This window comes from Phoca vitulina, unplaced genomic scaffold (genome assembly GCF_004348235.1).
Source record: "Phoca vitulina isolate PV1807 unplaced genomic scaffold, GSC_HSeal_1.0 scaffold1, whole genome shotgun sequence".
NCBI lineage: Eukaryota > Metazoa > Chordata > Mammalia > Carnivora > Phocidae > Phoca > Phoca vitulina.
The window spans coordinates 73,232,781-73,251,012 of record NW_022589704.1 but is presented as its reverse complement, the minus strand read 5'-3'; the positions used below and the strand labels follow the sequence as shown (position 1 = coordinate 73,251,012).

Here is an 18,232-nt window from a genome sequence, read left to right as displayed (position 1 = left end):
GAAGACTTGCAAATCTTCCCATAACCTAGGAGAGAAAAGAAGATGTGTCTGGAGCTCCATGCTTGGTGATATCTTAGGAAAACTGCAGAGGAAAAAAAGAAAGGAAATGTGGTAAGGGGTGGAGACTTTTTGGAACTTGTGACTTTTTCAAGTTAGACTGTTGATTTGCCCTTGTATCTCAGAATCTGGGGGTGGCCGGACCAATCTCTTTCCATTTCTGTTCCCCATAGTGATACCGAGCTCAAGGCCTGGCACGCGGTAGGTGTTTAAGGGATATTGGTAAAAGAAGTATCTCAAGCAGCCCCAGGACAGTTATCTTGGGTTAAAATGCCACTCCTCCTAGACCATAGACTCAGTAAATGAAGGCCGTCACCCTCAACGCTAGATATTCTAAGATAGCTGATCAGCGACTTCAGTGCATTTCAGAAACAACCAAAGACGATTACCTATGGCTTTAGGCCACATATTGTATGGTCTATAAAAGAGTCTTTATAGTGTGTCTTGCTGACCGACTTTACAACTTCATTTCAACTATTTTTGTCTCATTACTTCTTTTCTGTTTTTCTCCCTTTGAAGTACAAAAACTTATTTGGGGCCTGTGCTAGTGGGAGAATGAATCGCCCTGGGGAGGGGTCTTCACTGTAAATTGATGGATAGAGCATTTTTGCACAGATATAGCTGATGAATACCCAGAACCTTCTGTTTACAGTTGAAATGTGGTTTTATTTTTGTTCAACTCTAGCTAGATTCCTAAGTATCTGAAAAGTAGAAAACTTACTCTTCATTAGATCATTTAAAACTTTTTTCAAGAAAGGAAAGTCCTGAGGGTATAGAAACTTTCCATACTTAAATATGTCACGCTAAGGTACCTCACAATGTTTCGTTTACAGGGGGCCAAAGACCACAGATCCACGCTGATTGCTAATTATTCAGATTGTAAATAGCTCGTTCAAGAACTTAGGGTGAGACAAAAGAAACAGGAAGGAACAAAAGGCCCACGATAATGAAAAGGATATTGTGAAGAGTAAGGCTGGGTAGAATTATGATGCAGGTCACATCCTGTGCCTGTATTTAATTGTACCTTTGTATTTAATAATAAAAATGATTACATGCTCAGTGCTAACAGGTGTCCCTTCCTGAGAACGGTAGTATGGATAAGTGACAGCAAATTATTCCAATTCATAAACTTTGAATATGATGCTTTTCTTTTGAGTTTCTCCGGTCTATACTAGAAGACGTTTTCTGCAGAAATATACATCAATTCAGGAAGAGTTTTAAACTTAATTCCTGATAAGTATGTATAAAATATAGGTGAATAAAGTACAAATGAAAAAAAATTACTTTACAGGCCCTATTTAATGAAATGGGGATGTACTAATGCCATGTCGCATTTCTGGTAGTTTATGCTTCATATAAGCTTTGGATATAATTGCAAATTAGCAGTAATTAAAGTTTATAGTTGGTGGTCTTGCTGTTAGGGCTTAATTGCCTTCTCTGCATTTTCTCTACTTCTTGCTAATCTGGGCCGCCTTTCCTAACTGCCCTGTCTAAAATATAACCCCTGCCCCAGGGAGTTGCTCTCCCTGCCCCAGATTTTTCCCTCTATCGCCATCATGCAATTTCTAATTGATTTTAGTTGATTTTATCTGTCTTCCCTTTTGAGTGTGGTTCCATAGAGCAAAGACTAGGGTAGTCCTGCTTTCCCTACTCAGTGGAGCCCTGGGCCTACCATCATGCCTGGCTTCCAATATGTACTCAGTATTTGTTAAAAGGATCTGCCACCTGCTGTCCTAATCATACCTCAAACCCTTGCTTGCTTTAACTTTATCACTGGCCTTCTCCTTCTGCTTGGGTTTTCACTAAAGATTGTGTGATAGAAGACATCTGTTTCCATTGTGTGCTGGGTAGCTAGGTAGAGAGACAATAGTTCCTTGGTTCAGTGGAGACCACAGCTACAGTGAGGGTAGAGTCGAGGGGTTGGCCACTGTTCCTAGAATCTCTTGGCCTTGAGCACATTTCCCTTATTTGAGCAGTCTTTAACCTATGATTATGTTCTATAATCATGTACATTTACTCATTTATTCATTCAACAAATTTTTGAATATCTGCCATGTAGCAGATGCTATGGTAGGTACTGGGAAAGCAATTAATAAGATGCACTCTGTTCTTTTAGGAACATATTATTAGAATCAACGTTTCCTAGACCTGGAATGACATCTATTTAGGTGTCTGTTGTAAACCTGGTTTCTGGCACAATTTCTGACACATTAAAAGCATTTAGTACAGATTTGTTCAATAAATGAGTGTCGAATGCAGGTATTTAGAAAATAGTTTGTGGTGTAATAAGTATATGTTTACAGTGTCATGGAAGCACAGAGGGGAGAAGGCTGTTGTGTCCGAGAGGAGTCAGGGAAGGTTTCATGAAAGAAAGATGAAAAGTTGAATAGTCTACCAGGCAGGATAGAATGTTTCATGGAGTAGAGACACCATGAGCAAAAATCAGAGGTAGGAAGAGTAGAGTTTTATTTGAAGATGGCACTGTGGTCAGCCTGGAGATTTAAGGTCAGTGTGAGGAGGTAATGGGCATTGAGGCTGTCGGAATCATCAGTGTCTTTATTCAGGTACCCTATGTTCTAAATAGCTCTGTGGCACAGACTAATCATCTTACCGCCATTTATTTCACCCATTTCTATAGGAAAACAAATTGTGTTCTAAATTGTCGTCTTAGAGGCAGTCTTGAAGATAGAACCTATTTTTAAGTCAGGACTAACTTTATTAGAAAATTGGCTACATTGCCCATATAAGTTATCTATTGCCAAAATTCCACATAACAACCAACCATAAAACCCCAGGAGCATAAAAACAATTAGGCTTTATTGCTCATGCATTGGAGTAGTCATCTAGGTGGTTCTCGTAATCTTGTCTGGGGTTGGCACCAGGATTCTTCTGGTTTCCCCTGAGCTTGCACTCATGTTTGGAGGTGTTGACTGTCAGCTGATGCAGAATGACCTTGGCTGGGATGACTAGGGCAACTTGCCACGTGCCTCTTATCAGCCTCCTGGTACCAGCAGGCTAGCCTGGGTATGTCCTTTTCATGGCATTGGCAGAGCGTCCTTTTTAAAATCACATCTACTAATATTCCATTGGCCAAAACACTTTCACGTGGCTGAGTCCAGAGTCAGGGTGGGAGAGGACACTCAAGATTGATGGCAAAGGGCATGGCGGCAGGGAGGTGTGAGGAATTGGGACATTTTTGGCGGTCTCCTGCATATAGCCCGCAAAAGCCGATCAAATCAAGATTTCACTATAATTCTAGAACTAATGGAAGAATATGATTTCCGATTTTGTTTTTATGATTTACTTTATAAAGCACCTGTCTTTTGGTTTTTATTAATGCTCATTCTTTTTTCAGACATGCTGGGCCAAAGTGAGGGAAACCAGAAATGAGGAAGAGGTTGAAATGAAATCTTGAAAGGGATAGGTAACTATTGAGGATTAGCCATTACATGCATTGTAGAATTTCAGAGGTGCCACCCAGCTCCTCTCCTTATATAGGACACTGAAGCCCAGAGGAGTACTGGGTCACATGTGACCCAGGCCTTCCAAGCCCAGAGCCATTCTCCACTGTATCTGGTAAGGTGCATCCTCCCTAAACTGCTCCCTGAGTCTCCCTGATCCCTGCCACTCCCCACACAAATCATCACTTTTCTAAATAATTTACTTTTGGAAATGGCATTGTTGTCACAATTTACTGTGAAAAGTATGTTCTCATTTTGAGTCTTCCTTTTCAATTTTATTCATCATATGAACTTAAAACAGATTTTGTAAAACCCTTACACACACACACACACACACACACACACACACCCCTTTTCTACTCTGCTTCTGCTTCTACTTGCACTCTTCCCATCAGAAAGGGAAATTTTAAGTATAATGGTTATATTAAATCAGCTCGAGTTTAGTAGGTTAGCCTTTGAATTATTTTTGCCAGACTGCTAAGGAGAAGCTGCCCAAGAGGTCATTGTGACACTGTCAGTCTGAGACAATGAAGCATGCCCTGTGGATTTTGTTAGGAATGGGATTAGAGCTTTAGGGAAGTGTTCTTTCTTTCAAGCATCCTTTTCCCCCCTGCTAGCAGGAGTCATGTGATTACAAGAGACCCAGGCCAGGCATAGGGAGATTGGAGGAGATATGTTCAACATTTCAACAGTGGCAGTTTTTATTGATGCTGAAGTTATGGGCAGGTGTTATTTTAATAAAGAACCATTTTTTATCTAACAGTTAGACTTTATATACAGATTCCTGGGTCCATAGTTACGTCTGTGCACTGTAAATGGCCATTTTAAAAGTACCCCGTATGAAAAGAAGACTATATGTAGAATTTCAGAGCATCGTACACTTTTAGATCTGAAGGACCAGGAAGAGGCCAGGTAATTTGTTACCAAGGGTTTTTTCATAGTTACTCGTTCTGCACATCCTTTCCACATTCAGGGATTCTCTCTCTTTTTTTTTCCAGCTATTTTGCATGTTAACTTAGTTGCCAAACTTTGAAACCCTCTGAGGAGAGCAATACTGCTATGTCTCCAAAATATTTACATTTGAGGCCAATCTTTTAGATGGTGACATTGTGAAATATTTTTCACATAAGTATCTCTCACTATCCTATACGCAGGGCCATTGAGAATTAAGACAAAATCCTTCTCTGCCACCACTGACCTTCATTCTTTTTGGTAGGTTGATTTAATATTGTGTTTTTCTAAACAAGGGAAAACAGTTACAGTTCCACCTCTTATGTGCTTCCTCTCATACGAGTTGTAAGTTCAGTATGTGCACATATGTGAGATTTCAAGTGCAGAAGAATAGAGTAGGAAACAGATTTTCACAGTCCCCGCCTGGGTCCTTGTGTAAGTGCCAATGTAAAGCTATGCTCTTCACTGATCCGTGAGGAGTATCATGTTGTCTGGCTCTCAGGAAACGGATTGGAAAATCCAAACTGAATAAGCAGATCAATTGGGTGGGAGGGAATTGAGATTATTGTATCACATTCCAATGACATGCAATGTTGTCAAAAACTTTTTTTCTCCAGACATAAAATTATAGGAGGCATACAGATACCTTCAAAATGTCAGTAAAGGGGGTTGGAGGGGAATTTAGTTAAGAATAATGAAAATTTACCATTTCTCCCGGGAAGCATACACTGAGAGCATCTGGGTATCTCAGGGTAAAGGGTGAATTTAATGTGGGTAGGGGAGGACGTCTACCATGAATCCGAGGAGGTAAATGAATTAAGCTGAATGTCTGCAAAGAAGGCGACTTCTGGGTGGAGGTGTGAGCTCCTGGGCCCAGAGGAAATTCAAATTGCTTACTCCTCAATTTTTAAGAACTTACCATAGCTGTGTTTGCACTCCCCTACAGAGCAAGGGGAAATAGGATGAGTCTTGAGGGAATCATTTATAACCATTTCTCCCCTGTCCCACTTATCCAACTTAAATATAAGGGCTAGTTTTGGTTTAAGTTCAGATTTTCCACATTTCTGGAGTTTCTGTACTTCCCTCAAATTTCTTGTCACCTATTTCCTGATGTCTGAAATTTCTTTAACATTAGACAAAATAGTCCATAGTTAGAGGTAAGACTATAGATCGATAAAGACTGTAAAAATTTATAAACTTATATAAAATTGATATAAATCTATAAGACCGTATATCTAAGACTATAAATAAACCTGTTTATTTAACTCACTGAATGGAATTTGGCCAAACTTAACATTACTCGATACCTGTCTGTGCCTGGTACCAACAAGGAAAACAAAACAAAACAAAACAGAAGATGAACAAGAAAGCCTTCCTGCCTTCCCATGACTGGGATGAGGAGGTGGGAAATCATACAGCGATTACACTGGCAGGTGACTTCCAGGAGACCAGTGTGTTCCCTGCATTTGTCTCAGTGCTTGAGTCATAATCAAGGCTTATTATTTTTTTAAGGTGATGGAAACATGGGTGAATATAATATTATAAAGCCTAGGAAAAAGGTAGATACAAGATATGATATTGGCTCAGAAAAAGGGATGAACAACTTTGCCTTGGAAGGACTCAGGGAAGGCAGAATCTAGGGGAGATATTTGAATCACATCACGAGGGATGACTAGGGGTTGTCTGAGCTTCTAGAATAGTATTTCAGCCAGAAGAATTAGTGTGGACAAAGGCAAGAAGGTGTGAAATGGCAGGAATGTTGGGGGAGTTGCAAAAATTTGACAACCCTAGATAGTAAGAATAGTGGGAGTGGGAGAATTGTGGCAGGTGAGAATCATAGCATGAAGGCCTTAGTTCATAAGTAAGTGACACACTGATTCGAGTCAAGGCAGGGCTGCTGGGTAGTATGGCGGGCATGGAAAATAAGGACCAAGGAAACTTCTTTCCTCCTCACATTTTAACTGAGGTCGATCTTGTTTACCTTAAAAAGTATTGGGATTTGGAGGCTAATCAGAGGGGCATTTCTTAGTATAGAAGCAACAGCGCTTGAGGCACTATACCAGTGCTGTTCCAATGAGATTTTATATTTTGAAAAGGTATTAGAGAGAGATTTTGGATTTTCAAAGCCTCGCGTTTTATTACTAGATGACTATGTAATAGATATACTACTTTACAAAATAATCTGTCAGTTAACAAATCGGATTTCTGCCTGGTTCCTCTGGACAATGACTTCATATAGGATTTAAAATAGTTAATTTACACATGGCTTTCCAGAGACTTCTCCTGTGTGTGAATCAAGGCACACCTAGTGAGGTGTGAGTTTTCCTACCATACAAACGTGACTTGGATTTCTTGTACCACCCGTAGGGTGTTTCATTGTTATAAATCTAGTAGAAGGATTGGATGGGATGGCTCCTCGCTTTCGTTTAGATGTGTAATCTCTGTAGTTTAGAGAGGAGATCTATAATGGAATTCTTAATTAGTTTCTTTGGTTTGTTTGCATGTATCTAACTTAGTGGAGCATCTTCTAATTTTAAATGAACCCTCCATTAATAGAAGTTGGTTTCTTAGACTTAACTTTAAATATATATCCTGACTATTTTAATGGCAACTTTAGGGTCATGCTGAGTTGAAATTGATCCAAAGGCTGCCAGTTTTCTTCCCACTTACCCTTCAGCTACTCCTGCTCTTGTTCCTTTCTCCCCCTATTTCCATTCTGTTAATTTCTGGATAAAATAACCCCTTATTCTGTATGTTGAAGTTCAATGTATGTTCTCCGCTGACAGAGGATTTAATGTAGAGGGAAAGGTTCTTGGCTGATCGTATTAGTTCAGTTTTAGAATAAGATGTTTGTGGGGAGGGGTGGCAGAATCTTCGGTCATTGATTCTCTCTTTATAACTTTGCCCTTTTAGCTGGAACAGATTACCTGTGCAGGGCTTCTGGCCCTGCACAGACTGAATCACAAGGAAGAAACTTTACATAAACCATTTATACTAAATGTTTGGTATGCTAGCAACATAAATCAACAACAATATCCATTACAAATTCATCCCTTTATCAGTATTATCTTGATAGAACTGATCCCAGTGTGTGGGAATTTGAACCCTGATTCAATACATCTAGCCCTGGGTAATTAATTATTCAGGGCACAGAGAACCTGGCCCCTGCAATGTAGAGTAATTCTTCCTGGTCAGCGTGAACTCCACTGGCAATAATAAATAGAAAACGTCTCTAGTGATGCCAGTATTTTAAAGTGATTAATCATCTTCCCCCCCTTCACCTCCCCCTTAGTTTTCTTAAACTAGGATTTTTCAGCAATAAATCTTTAACAATACAGGTAGGAATTGTTCTGTAATTAAATTTTGCCCTGCTTAATTTCTTACCTTTTATGTGTGATTTAAAAAAAATGTTACATTTTAAGGAGCTCTGATCAAAAGTCAAACCAAGAAAAATCCTTTTATAGAATACCAAGAGATTCTCTATGGAAGATTAAGCTCCTGGTTTTGAATATTAGATAGAGCACATACTCATAAAAATTGTTAATCAACACCAGTTGGGGTGTCAGATATTCTGAGGTTTTGAATTGCTTCACTTGCGTGCATACGGGTTGTCTGTATTGGGAAAAGTCTGACATATACATATGTGCCCAAACTGCGAGAATAATTACTTATTTCTTAACTTTCAGATAATCGATGTGAGCTCTTGTAGGAAAGGGATATATTTTTTTGCCCTTTTGCGGTACACAAAGTGCACTTGGTGGAGTGGCAGGTAAATGCCTGACCGAGAATGACCACGTAGTTTTTAAATCATGCCCTAGAGAGCTGACCAGCCATCATGTATATTCTGGGTGACAGGGACCGACGTGACATATCTGTTGTGACACACTTCTGTACCACCATTCTGTGGCTCGAGGTGACTTCTGTCCCTCCTCTGATGCTTTCCCCTGCTGCAGGACAACACAACGACGCACGGATGAACCTCGCCATTGCCCTCACTGCTGCCAGGTATGGGGCTGCCACAGCCAATTACATGGAGGTAGTGAGCTTGCTCAAGAAGACAGACCCCCACACGGGGAAAGAGCGAGTGAGCGGCGCGCGGTGTAAGGATGTGCTCACAGGTATGCCGAGGCTCGAGCAGGGAGGCATTTCTTAGCATCTTGCCTTGCCTATGTAATGACTGAATTACAATTTTTCTGTCACTTCTCTTTCATTTAAGCCAGATTTCAGAGTCCTATTAATTATATTCCTTATTGTCAACAATGACTGGTTTAACGTGAAAATTTTCCCTTGTGGTACTTGGCAGTTTTTCCCCTTTGTGTTAAATAATAATAATGATAATGATAATAATAAATGCTCACAAAATTCCCACAGCTCTGAATGCATTCCATTTGGCTTTACAAAAACATGTTATTAATAAAATTAAATAAATGTGCCAAGTTTCAAAGTAAGTGACACAGGCGGTGCATTTATACGTCGTTAGAGTCAATCACTTTCACTTTGGTTAGATTTTCATCCTTGTCCTGGTTCTATGGCCACGGAGCGAGAGTTTCAAAATTACCTCGTTGCCTTGAACGGAAGCAGCGCTGAGAAATATGTTGTCTCACGGCAATGCTGTTTCCACAGTTGAGTTTTAAGGAGAAAGCGGCTTAATTACTCATCCCACTTTCTTCACGTTTGGCACTCAGTTGCTGAGCACTTTGCAAACTAGACAGAACTGAGATGAAAAAGTGGCCTGCCCTTTCTTCAGCGTGGTCTTGTTTGGGTAAATTCCCTCGGATGCAAGCCCTTTGTGTGGCTTTCCAGTAACTTCGGCTGCCCGTGTCACTTAGTGTGGTATACAGTATACTTCGCCATAGGTTAAGTTTATAGGCGAATTAATAATCCAAAGCATCAGTGAGCAGAGAAACAAATGGGGCATGTGATTGATGCTGCTTTCTTTCACAGGGCAGGAGTTTGATGTGAGAGCCAAATGTGTTATCAATGCTACGGGACCTTTCACAGACACCGTGCGCAAAATGGATGATAAGAACGCCACAGCCATCTGCCAGCCGAGTGCCGGCGTCCACATCGTGATGCCTGGTTATTACAGGTAACCGGATGCCCGCGGCGCCGGGGCCCCACTGGGGGCCACAGGAAATCGCCCGCATTCGGTCTTCCAGCACACTTCTCTTAATAAGAGATGGTCTAGCTTGCTGTTCAGAATGAGAAATAAGCGAAGGAACTCTTCCAAAACACAAAATACAATCCAGACGTGGGACTTTCATAGCTCTTACAACAAGACTCATTTCTCGGGGTTAATGATTTGGGACCTATTTTTTTTTTTTTTTTTTAAGATTTTATTTATTTATTTGACAGAGAGACACACAGCGAGAGAGGGAACACAAGCAGGGGGAGTGGGAGAGGGAGAAGCAGGCTTCCCTTTGGAAGGGAGCCCGATGCGGGGCTCGATCCCAGGACCCTGGGACCATGACCTGAGCCGAAGGCAGACGCTTAACAACTGAGCCACCCAGGCGCCCCAGGACCTATTTTTTGTACTTCCTTCAGTGTACTCACCTTCAGAGACCGGGCCTTAGGATTTTTGAATTTTAATTAAAGTATTAAAGGTGAATAGGGTAAAAATTTCCATGAAGGGCATATTTTAATGAAAACACCAACAAATTAGTTTCGTAAAATACTCAAATTTGCTTATGGAGGATCTGAAAATGAGGACCGCGCAGGTATTTGTATGTTTATGGCTTTAAAAATGTGTTTTGAAAAATATTACAGCAAGTAAAAATTGGATCTAATTTCGAATCTACCATATTAACAGAGATCATCGTCAGTGGAGAAATGGGTAGGGATAGAGATGGGACAAAAATAGCTATTAACTGGAAATCATCTAAGTTGAGTGATGGGCACATTAAACGGTTCTGTTTTTACCTATTTTGGAAAATTTTAACTAAAAAAGAAACATTTCGATAGTTTTAGTTAAGAAATTAATAATGATTAGCTCTAATGTACATTTCAAGACTTCTGTGGAAAAAATTCATGTGACCATGCCAAGAGTATGGACCATGTGTACTGTTTTTATCTCCATATGTAGTCAATCTAGTAGGCAAACTAGCAATTTTGTGTGGAGTAATGATCGGTGCTCCAGCTATTCATTATGATACTATTTGTAGTTGAGAAATATTAGAAACTGCTTCCATTCCTAACCTTAAAAGATTGGATAAGTAAATTATGGCATATCTGCACAAGGGAATATTATACAGTCATTAAAATTATAATTGTAAGTAACTTTAATGTTTTAGGAAAACACTAATGATACAATGTTAGTCTAGAATGAAGGATACAAGATTATGTGTAGTATGATCTAAACACTGTATAGGTATATAGAAACAGTAAAGGTGATTATCTCTAGGTGATATGATTATGGGTAACAGTTAAAGGTGGTAATTTCTAGGTAATGTGGTTAGGATGAGAGTTATCTGTTCTGTATTTTAATAATCTTCCATAAAGGTTATATAAATCCTTTAATATTTGATAAAATGGATGTACAAAATCTATATTTTGTTTAACGTCTGCATTCTCCTGGAATGCTATCCTGCTATGTTCTATGATGCTTTTGCTTTATTATGAGTTTTTCAGTAACTAAATCTTCCTGAGGAGAGTCCAGGATACACCTAATTTGTACCAAATTCACTTCTACCAAGAAAAATATTATACTTCTATCAAGAAAAATATGAAAGCCCATTTCTTGGGGCGCCTGGGTGGCTCAGTTGGTTAAGCGACTGCCTTCGGCTCAGGTCATGATCCTGGAGTCCCTGGATTGAGTCCCGCATCGGGCTCCCTGCTCAGCGGGGAGCCTGCTTCTCCCTCTGACCCTCCCCCCTCTCATGCTCTCTCTATCTCATTCTCTCTCTCAAATAAATAAATAAAATCTTTAAAAAAAAAAAAAGAAAAATATGAAAGCCCATTTCTTATCCACCAACTTCCAAGATTTCTTTCTCATTTTCTTTTTTTTGAAATGTCCTGATGACATTTTTTTTTTAAGATTTTATTTATTCATCTGAAACGCAGAGATAGAGAGAGAGCACAAGCAGAGGGAGAGGCAGAGGGAGAGGGAGAATCAGGCTCCCCGCTGAACCGGGAGCCTGATATGGGGCTCGATCCCAGGACTCTGGGATCCTGACCTGAGCCGAAGGCAGACGCCCAACCATCTGAGCCACCCAGGCGCCCCTCTTTCTCATTTTCTAAATGTCTATGTGTAATAAGTAGACCATCATTAGTATTTTCACTTAGGACTGAAGAAACCAAGGTGTTTTCAGGCTTAATGATAAAAATGTATGCAGTGGTACTTAATAGAGTTTTATAAACTGCTAACCACAGTTTAGTTAAATGGAAAGGAGAGAAGTAAATATGTGTAAATATGCAAGTGTTTCTTGTATATAGGAAGTTTTCAACAATAGTTCCATTCATAATTAGATGCATTTATTTTGTATTGGATTAAAAATATGCAAGGCCAGCTAGTTTATGAGTTTTTTTTTTTTGGAGGGATTTTTTTTTTTTTAAATACTCTTAGACTATAGATATAATACCTAAACCATGGACACACACATTATCATATTTGTTTGGATCTTAGTAGGTTCAATATAATCTCTTGTGTATCATGTTTCATGTTTTCTTCACTATTGTCTCAGGCTATGTTAATTCTGCCACTTAATAATGACATTGTTTGGGACAGACCTTTTATTCTGTAAACCTTAGTTTACCCATCATTAAAATGGGGAGACAGAGGGTAAATTAAAGTGACACCTTGGCACAGAACTTGATGTTCATCTCTTTACCTCTTGTTGACTGCATGACCTTGGCAAGCTACTTCTTTCAGCTCCTAGTTCCTTCTCTCATGATAATAACTAACTTGTATACACTTTGACAACGATCCTTTGATTACTTTATATCCCTTTTTTTGGCTACTCTTCATGAAGTGCCTGGCACATATAGTGTCCAGTAAGTATTTTTTGAATGAATCCTATTAACTTTTTTGTGTTATCTTGCCCAAATTGAGATTGTTGCTTCTTTTAAAGTCAAAATTTAATGTAAAACCTACATGGGATATTTTTAATATAGAGAAGTTAAAATATGAAAACAAAATATGATTCATTTTATTGCTCAGATAACCCATGTGTACAAAAGTAAATAAGTAAAAGTAATCACTATAGAAATATAGAAAGATACAAAATGAAAAGTGAGAGTCTCTCTTCTTCCTCATGTCCCCCACCTTATCCCTTACTTCAGTTCTTCTCTGGTAATCAATCAATAACACTTCCACATGATTCCTTCCGTAAAATTGTGCGTTTATACTTGCACAATTGTCTATAGTTTTAAAAATTTTACGTGAAAGAGGTCATGCTACACATATAGTTCTGTACTATATAATATGCTAATAGAGTAGATAAGTGTTTTCAAAGAAATGTAAATATGTATCACCTGAATGTAATATTTTCAAAACGGAATGCCTTTCTTAAACCCCCCCAAATTTGTCATTAGCTTCAGGGCCCCTCCCCATAAATCATGAAAGTGTTAGTTACAGCTGGGCATGCTTCGGATGCAGTAAGGGATCTCATGCTACTTTGGGAGAAACGAATGTCCCCATTTTTAGCACCTTGAACTATAACCACTATACATCCTGTTGGAAACCTTAAAGGAGTGGTTTGCAGCCTAGTTCCTATTCAAGGTCTGTTGCAGTTGAGCCCCTTCCTTTGGGATTATGGCCTGGATTAAGGGTTTATTCCCTCTTTAGCACTGACCTTAAGGCATCCCAGGGATGGTTTTGCTCTCCATATCAACTCATTCTCTTGGGTGGGGTCAGACTGAAATGGCTTTCTGGGCTCATCAGTTAGTCACACTCAATTATAGCTCAAGGGTTCGACTAGGTCCTTGGGGATGAGTCAGACCTTCTGGGGTTGCCCTATAAACTGACTGATGGTACCTTAAAGCCTAACATTTCCACCAGAACCTGGTCAGTTTAGAAATGCAGTGAGTTCAGTAGCCACTGATTTTTTGAGTGTAGGCTGCTAAAATGTAGAGCAAGGACCACGTGTATACCTTGTTGGGCTGTTTTGGGAGTATTTGTCATGTCATTTATTAAGCTTGTTATGACCCTAACTTACAGGTACCACGGGAGCAACTGTTTCATTTGGATTGTTTTAATTTCAGAAAACCCAGCACACAGAAATCATTTATTTTTAAAGGTACTCTTTAGCTGAAATTAAGAACAAATCTGCAATTTTCATCAGAGTTGTGGCTAGATGCTCTTTCAAAAGCAGCAACAATGCAACAAATGACTAAAAGACATGAAAATAATCATTTCCTCCTTCTACCTATGGATGCCTTTTACCACTGGCAAGAGGTCAATTTTTTTTTTCTGTATTGCTGTGTGCATACTGTTAGCTGTAACACTGATTGCTAAGTAGTTAACAATAAATTGATTTCAGTTTAAATAAGGGTACTTCAGGAAGGCAGTGGTCTGCATGAGAAAAATGTTCATTATGTTTAATCCTAGACACACACATAAATTAGCAGCAAGCTTTGCCTCCTGATGTCAAGTGAATCATACATATTGGAAAAAGACCTCTGCCTCCCTGGGCTGTATACACCATCACTGTTGTTGATATACACTTTCAAACTTTAGCGTGACCTTGCAGAATTAATCCTTCATAAGAAAACAAACTTTTCCCAAAGGGAGAGTATGAATTAGATAATTTAGAACTGATGAAAGGTATTTCCAAGTGGATTCTTAAATTTTTATACCATTCATTAGTAGCTTTGTCCTCCCTCTGTGCTTGTTAATTTTATGTTTGACACATATGTCTTCGCTTAAGCGGTTGATTCTCTACAGGTTCCAGTTACGTGTGTGTTGGTAACCATCACCTTCACCCTTTAAACTGCTTTTACTGCATTGAAATGTTTTAAAGGATTCAGTAGTTTTGCTTTTCTAATAGCATTTCATGTCTAGGTGGTTGACTATTATAATTTTATGCTGAAGTTTATCAGGTTTATTGAGTTATTTAAGCACATCATATGATATCTGGTCCATAAAATATACCAACATATAGTGGGTTCCTTAAATATTAGGATATGGAATTTCTCCTTTTGTTTCAACATGGTACTGTTTATCACATTGGAAGCTTGAACTGTGAATGAGTTAATTCCCAGTCCCAAAGTGACTGATTTAATGTAAGGAGGGCATATTAACCGGGGATCAAATCAGTTGCTTACAAAATACATAATTAGCTGGTTTCTTTTAAGATTTTTTTTAGAGAATCTTAGGACAAACACAAAGCAAAAAAATATAAAATATTCTATCCTTGTAGTTTTCAATATATAAAAATGAAAGTGAAATTATTTTCTTGAAGTAAACCTGAGTGAAGATGAGATCTTAGCTGAAGGCTTAAATGATTGACACACTTCTATGGTGCTTTTTGCATATGCTAAATAGAACTGTGGCCCATTCTCTCAATGTCTCTCAATTGTGCTGTAGACAGTGTTTCTGTATACAAAGGATGTGTGAAAATGGCAGCATTTCATGAGACTGATGGGTCTTTGCAAAGAAAGACTCCTACTCCTTGCAGTTTACATAAAGGAGATGCATTAGCTAAGCTGATTATAATTTCTTTTTTTTTTTAACAAGTTATTTTGTAGGTCTTTTTTTTTTACTTTTTATCTTTTTAAGTAAGCTGTATACCCAACCTGAAGTTTAAGTCACAACCCCGACATCCAGAGTCGTGTGTTCCGCAGACTGAGCCAGCCAGGGACCCCTAGATTTCTTTTTCATAAAATAATTATTTTGGTTTGCGTTTAAGCAGTTGTTAGTCTCTCATCCTTACACATTTGAATCAATAGGAGGTTCTTTTAAAAACATTTTTTTCAAGGGAATGATAAACATAAAAATTTGACTATTTGCCCTTTAAAATTTGTGGATGTAGGAAGGACTTGTTGAAATTTATTTAAACCAAATGGAATTGTGTTTTCTATTTAAGAAATTTCATTAATGGAAGCTGAAAATACTTTTAACATTGGCTTGCTGCGAGAATTCAGTCACTGAGGATTTGTAGGGACGATTTGAACATAACACTTCAAGATTCCTCCCACCCCTTATCAACTTCTCCAAATTTCTTTGAATGGTCAATGAATGCATTAAAACAACAGTTTCTACCGATTTAATGGCACTATTGGACAGGTTTTGTTATTATGTATTTATAGTTGCCTATTATTTCAAGTGTGTTTTATACTTTGGTTTTAGAATATTAAGTATACATTTAGTGAAAATTGTTGACTAATATTTTGGAAGATTTTATGTAATCTGTCCAAAGAGGCATCCTTGAACTTTGATTTAATAGCATAAGACCTTAGCCTCTTACATCTGTTTAAAGATTGTCATTGCTAAGATATCCCTCTCCTTTTTGACGTTGTCCTGATACATTGTTATTTAAGTAGTAGGAGAAAACTGAGCCCTTTTCTCATTGATGCACTTCTTGAGGTTTCTATAAAATTGAAATAAAGTCAAAAATCTCGTATTTGGTGAAGTAGTATAAGTCCATCTGGGTTACAAAGGAGTAAAGAACTTTCTGATTACATTTTAGTTTCTAGAAACTTAGATCCCTGGCTTTTCTCATGTACTTCTGAGACCTTATGCTGAAAGATGTGCCAAATGTCAAATGTCCCAGGAAAATGCTTTTCATAGACTTGAAAAAAGGTTGAAGAGCTAGCCTTAATTGACCATCATAAAAGGAATTAGAGACATTTATCCCACTGACATTATCTGATGTGAATGGTCCCCGGAATATAAAAAGCCAAACAATTGGCAGGTGAAGTCCACTTTCGTAATTAACCTTGCATTGTTGAAATGGGGCGGGCTGGTTCTGCTATGAATTTTATTATCACACTTGCTCCGTTCTTTTTTGTTACCAAAATTATTTTTTTTTCTTTTAGGGATTTCTAGGGCAGAGCCTTGGCAGTAAAAGTAATAGTCCATGTGTTTTCTTGTTTGCTTATATGACAATTAGTGAACGAAGTAGTTTTTAGAATGCAGATGAAGGACTGAACATCTGCTAATTTCAGAAATGTATAACCCTTCTTTTTCCATCAGCCCCGAGAGCATGGGACTTCTTGACCCAGCAACCAGTGATGGGCGAGTTATCTTCTTCTTACCCTGGCAGAAGATGACTATAGCTGGTACTACTGACACTCCAACTGATGTCACACACCATCCCATTCCTTCGGAAGAAGATATCAATTTCATTTTGAATGAAGTGCGTAACTACCTGAGTTGTGACGTGGAAGGTAACTGATGCATTCCTCCGAGTCTGTTTTCCTTCTTTTATACCTCCCAGCCCATCCCAGCTCTCACTGGTAACTGCCACATCCCTGGTGTGACTCCTCTTCACACCGGGCCTGCTCGAACTCTTCTGTACTGACCACCTCTTCTGGAAGATTTATGGGGCCCAAATTATAAAACAATGGGAAGAAGTTGCCTTTGTTCCCCTCTACTTTCTGCATTCCCATGAAACTCGTACAATTCCTTTCTGATAGTTTCTAATGGCCGTACATGAGTCATGCATGAGCTCCAAACACGCATGCTCTCTGAGGAGAGAGTGAAATGTTTGCATCGAGATTTAATTTCTGGAGTTTAAGAAGATCTGATTTACAGATATAGGATATCCATAGGAAATAATCAAAGAAATGAGAGGATGGAGATATACAATCTAAGAAGCTTAGTGAGCTTTACTATATGAAAAGTAGAGTGTTGACAGTGGATTTAGCTAAGAAGGATAAGTATGCTTTTTTAAATTGAAAAAGCCAAAGTTGACGTCTTGTCTATGTTAACCTGGGCATACTGTACTTTTAGTTTGGATGTCATAGTATTTTCTCTACTGTATATATATAACAAGTAGTTTTTACCCTGGCTAGTTTCAGAAGTTTTCCAACATTATCCTTCTGTATTTCCTGCCTCAGTTAATAGCCTCACCACCCAGTCACGCAAGCTAGAAATGGCGTGCTCATCTTTGGTGATCCTTCTCTTTCCACATCCAGTCCAGTTCCTGTCTATGCTCACTCTGAAGTATCACGTAAATCTCCTCTCACTTCATTGTCCTGGTCATACCTGTCTCACTTCTCACTCGGGCAGTTACATGGGCCTTCTAACTGGCTTCCAGAGGTCAGGCCCTGGTGCCCCCTGTGGTCTGACCCTTCCATCGGGACTCTCCTAAAACACAATTCTCATCATCACCTCCTCGCTCAAGAATATCCCTTGGATGTCTCCTCATTGACTTTGGGAGAAATTCTAAACTCTCTCGCATGGACTCCAAGGCTCGTCCCGACTTGGCTTTGCAGCTTTATAGTCCACCACTCCACCTTTATGCACTTTATAGTCTTGTCATTTCCAAATCAGTTCATGCATTTTCAACCACACACTTTGTTTAGGATGAAACTTCGCTCTGGGATGCCCTTTCCCCCAACTTCTCATCCTGACAAAATCCTGTTTCCACTTCAGAAGCCCCCTATCCTTATCCTTTGTACTTCCGTAGAACGTTGGTCTAGTGTATCACAACATTGTATTATAGGTAAGAGTCTAAGATATATTCTCACGTGGAGCTCCTGGAGGGTAAGGATTCTTTATTCAGCTACCAAGCTTATTGTCTATCTGGTATGCTACTCATTATTGTTTTGAACTAAAATGAATTAGTAATAGGCGTTTTGAGGGTTTTGGATGTGGGTAACAG

At 38.9% G+C, this 18,232-nt stretch overlaps 1 protein-coding gene across 2 annotated transcripts in view; it reads left to right on the top strand.

The window, feature by feature from the left end:
• Nucleotides 1-18,232, top strand: part of GPD2 (glycerol-3-phosphate dehydrogenase 2) — a 145,436-nt gene that overhangs the window by 102,686 nt on the left and 24,518 nt on the right. For both annotated transcript variants that reach the window (XM_032410174.1, XM_032410168.1), the window contains exons 7-9: nucleotides 8,423-8,587; nucleotides 9,414-9,558; nucleotides 16,600-16,793. In XM_032410174.1, coding sequence (XP_032266065.1) covers nucleotides 8,423-8,587; nucleotides 9,414-9,558; nucleotides 16,600-16,793 — 504 coding nt within the window. The remainder of the gene's footprint in view (nucleotides 1-8,422; nucleotides 8,588-9,413; nucleotides 9,559-16,599; nucleotides 16,794-18,232) is intronic.